At 38.6% G+C, this 4253-nt stretch overlaps 1 protein-coding gene across 3 annotated transcripts in view; it reads right to left on the bottom strand.

Moving 5' to 3' along the window:
• The window catches only part of PRDM5 (PR/SET domain 5), a 160651-nt gene that overhangs the window by 93844 nt on the left and 62554 nt on the right, over positions 1-4253 (bottom strand). For all 3 annotated transcript variants that reach the window (XM_019534032.1, XM_019534033.1, XM_019534034.1), the window contains exon 8: positions 3282-3361. In XM_019534032.1, the coding sequence (XP_019389577.1) occupies positions 3282-3361 (80 nt within the window). The remainder of the gene's footprint in view (positions 1-3281; positions 3362-4253) is intronic.

Genomic DNA, 4253 nt, shown 5'->3' with positions numbered 1-4253 from the left:
AAAAACCCCTTAGAAAACCCAATGTCTCAAAAGTAAGTAGGATGCTTTCTGAAACTGGTAATCACTGGTAATCTGTGTTGCAGTCCACCTCTCTACCTATAAAAAACCCCTTGAGAAATTAGTCCCTGCACAGATCCACAGATACAAGCAATGAGATCAGACTTTTCATGGAATCTTTTATAACTGGATCCTGCACTTTTTCCAGGAAATAGTTCTACAAACTTCTAACTCTGGGGGCGCTTCACTGCCTTTCTGCTGCCCCCAGATGCCACTCCCAAAAAAAAAGATGCATCATGGCCAGAGAGAATAGATATGCATTTCTAACAGAGAAAGGGCAACTCTGTAAATAATACCTGATGCAAACAGGAGTCCACACTTACAAAATGTGTAGAGGACAGTCATAGGAACCAGGAAAAAAATGGGGATACCCTACTTTATGAGCAGTCCACCCAGGTCTTTCCTGCCATTTCTTGATGTTGCTTGTTACACAGAGTGCAAAAGGCTGCCCTGGTCTTATTACAATTACCACCGATCATGGTCCTGGCCTTCTGGGCCAATTGCATGGCTCCATACCTCCTCTATACCAAACCCTATGCCTTGCAGATGGCATCCTTACAGATGTTTTATCAATTGCCAGTGCCACCCCTCTAGGGGCCTTCTGACCCCTCAGTCTCTCTCAGCCCCACTCCAGACCCCGAGACCTTTCGGTCTCTCCACACAGCCCCTTCCTGGGGTGCCAGACCCCTCAATGTCTCTTCTGGCCATCCTTCTTTCGGCTCTCAGGAATTTAAGATTCACTGGAAAATAGCAAGAGAGAAATGAGGAGAAGGGGATAGGAGGGAAGCAAAAGAATGCACATGACTTTGTAGCTTTGTGGAACTTTCTCCCAGGACTGTTTCTGTATTTTATCCAATGACTTTTTAAATATATGATACAGCAACAGTCCTGGAAACAAGGACCTGAAATGCCCCAACTTACTAGGGTTACCTATACACATGCAGTGAGGCTGCTCCAACACACTAATTACAGCGTGTCAGAGCAGACTCAATTCACTGAGTGTATTGGAACATGGTAATTACTGTGCTCCAGCATGCTGCAAAATGGCAGTGGGGGTGCTTTAATTAAAGCCCCCCGCCACCATTTTTCCGTGTGGGTACATCGATACAAGTGATGCTCTGTGCTCCCCCATGAACTTCACTCCTGGAGTACGTGTAGAAACTCCCTACAAGACCACAAGGTGCCACCTCTCTCTTCAACCAGTTACAGGCATCTCTAAGGAAAGAAACAGGGATACAACTTGGGTATAATACACAAAATGGTATAGTATAACATGTCATTGTACAATAAGTGAGATTCCCTATCCGCAGAATTTTAAGAGAAAGCTACAGTTATGAATGTGTTTTTGTGAGATGCCCAGTCCTCTTGGTATGAGTTAGGCACACTCCGCAAACACCTACTTGATCATGCCCTTTGTGGTGCCCGTTTGAGTCTCCATGTTAAGCACCTAAATCCTTTTTATTTAGTTCTAAATGCCTCCAAATTGATCAAATTTCCTGCATGGGCAGAGTTGGTTTATTTCAGGATATGGGCTTTAACAGGGAATTAGTTAACAGAAAGGTCCCTGATAGATGTTCAAGTAAAAGTGCGATAGGATCTGACGTTGGATCCCAACAACTGTGCTTCCTGCCATGATGCACCTGATCATCTGACAGGGGCTCTTGTCCACATGGTGCGCTCCCCGAGCTGGGAGTTCTGATCAGCTGAGAAGCCTTCCAGCCTCTGGAGCACACAAGAGTCTCAAAAACCTCCCATATACTCCAGAGGATGGTCACAATGTTCAATTAAAGGCATGATAGGAACCAGTTACAAAATTATTACACACAACATATCTAATAACTTTGTAGCTTATTCCTCATTTTATTGTGCTGTGAATTGATTGAAGGTATGGTCACTACTTAAGACACAATTAACCAGTTAAAAACATCTTAAGTGTAACCTCTATCAGAAGCCAAAGAAAAATGGGGGGGAAATACTGACAATCCTGATGGTGGTTCTTGAGATGAACAGGTACTTAGTTAGCCTACTTTTGCTGGCAAACTTGGTCACTAGTTCATGTGGATGGATAACATCTTAAGAGATGTATAATTATTGCAAGACAAATCTTCTCTATAAACCTCACAAGGAGTGACCTAGAAAAGTGGGATGGTTCAAGGCTTTCAGTGACATGGTCATATGAATATACACTGATTTGTTGTTCCTGACCTAAATTAAAAACAGAACACATTCTGATTACCTTGGAAAGTGACTGGGCAATTGGATAGTGGTGTTTTGTATTTTCTCTCCAAAACATTCAAGAGAACATTAATACAAGTAAGCAAAATAACAAATCATGAAAAATTAGTAAAAGGGCTTGCAACAATTTTACAACAACTTATTTTAATCAATATCATATATATTCTCACTGGACTTACACTGAAAACAGGGCATTATTAAAAGGCTCATGGTTGATCTGATAAACTATATAATATAGGTTTTTGTAAAATCTGGCCCTCTTGGGTTTTACTGATTTATCAAATTAATCTTGCAGGATCTTCCTTTGGGTATAACAGTTTAAGAACCTTATTCATTACCTATCTGTATATCTATACTAACTACCTTATTTCCAATGGATATTTGTTAGAAAATTAACTCTTTCTGTTCTAGTTATTGAAATGCCACTATTTTGATTTATCTACAAGAATTCAAGTGAATAAAACTAAAAATATATTTGCTTTTTATACCTCTTCTCTTTTAAAGGCATTGTTATACTAACCATACCACTAAAATAGATTTCAGACCACATTCTTAGGATTGTGATGTTATTTTCACATAAAATCGTAAGGAAAAAAAAAGAAGTTGTTTGCATTTTCTGCATAATAAGAAAGATTCACAGGTTCAGTCTAATTTAGGCTAATATACATTTAGATTTAGTCCCCTTCCTGTGACCTGCAGCTAAATAAAGTAGGCAATTTTGGCTTAACTCAGGAATTTGAAAATGAACATGCACACACACAGTTTGATGCTCAGCAAATGATAGGTTACAAATAAACCAAAAATTTTGATTTAACCTACTGTGGTTACAAAATTAAAAGCCCAGAATAAAAAAAAATGGCATTTTTTGTAACCATAAAAAGACAACCTACTAGTTTATATTACATGAGCTCTCAAGTGACCCAAGCTCCATGCTTTCAATATCTTGGTGAAGTCAAAGCCTGCTGTGGGTCATCCTTCATCTTACTGACCTTTCGATGCTCTTGAAGATTTGTTGCTGAGGAACACTTCTTATTGCACACTGAGCACATCAGTTTCTTCCTAGAATTTCCTAAAACAGAAACAAAATACCACAAACTTTTTAAAGAAGTGCAAAGAAAGAACCCATATGTTTTCACTGAATGCATGATTTTTCACAAGTCATTCGACCAACACAAGAATGTTACTGTTATACCCCATCTTCAAGGGACTAGTTTACAGAAATTCTCTGTATGTGTCTTGTAACTTATTTTTAATGAAAAATCAAACCTTAAAAAAAGAACCTTATAGAACTGAAGTATCACCTAATAGTAAATTTGTATGAAGTGTACTAAATAACTGTGCTATTCAGAAGGCAAAAACAATTGACATCCTCAAAAAACATACTGTTAGAGCTTAAAAAGTCTGATAAATGAAATCTGTGGAGCAATGAGAAAAAAAGATCCCCACTGAAGCCAACACCAATATTTCCACTTAGAGGCCCTGAAAGCTGCCAGTCTTCTACCTTATAGTAAAAAACAGCATGAAATTAATATTTTCCTAAATGAATAAGATTGGGAATTCGTATTAGCGCCACATCATAAATACAAATAAAATCTATCATATATATTATAAGCCAAGTTAAAGGTCAGAAACCACACACATTTTCTTTTCTTTTTACAATTGGTTTGAAAAGTGACAAAGCACTTAATTAGGTTATCTAAAATCTTCTACTTCTGTTGCCATGTTGTTAGTTTTGGAAAGGGGAAATTCCCTAACTGGATATCCTACTCGTCCGTAATTGTGTATAGTCTCAGCAAATCCCTCTCTACATGAATCAAGGTTGCAATCCTTGGGACCCAGCACAGTTCAGTAAACCCGGATATTATGATCTCCATTCACCAGCTAGAGCCCACTTCAGCTCACTCGCTGAAGCCACAAGGGATTCTAAATCTGGTGCACTTAATTTTGATTAACGGATGGTA

Source organism: Crocodylus porosus, unplaced genomic scaffold (assembly GCF_001723895.1).
Source record: "Crocodylus porosus isolate Cpor-Errol unplaced genomic scaffold, CroPor_comp1, whole genome shotgun sequence".
NCBI lineage: Eukaryota > Metazoa > Chordata > Crocodylia > Crocodylidae > Crocodylus > Crocodylus porosus.
Note: the sequence above shows the minus strand (reverse complement) of the source record. Positions and strands in the feature narration are given on the sequence as shown.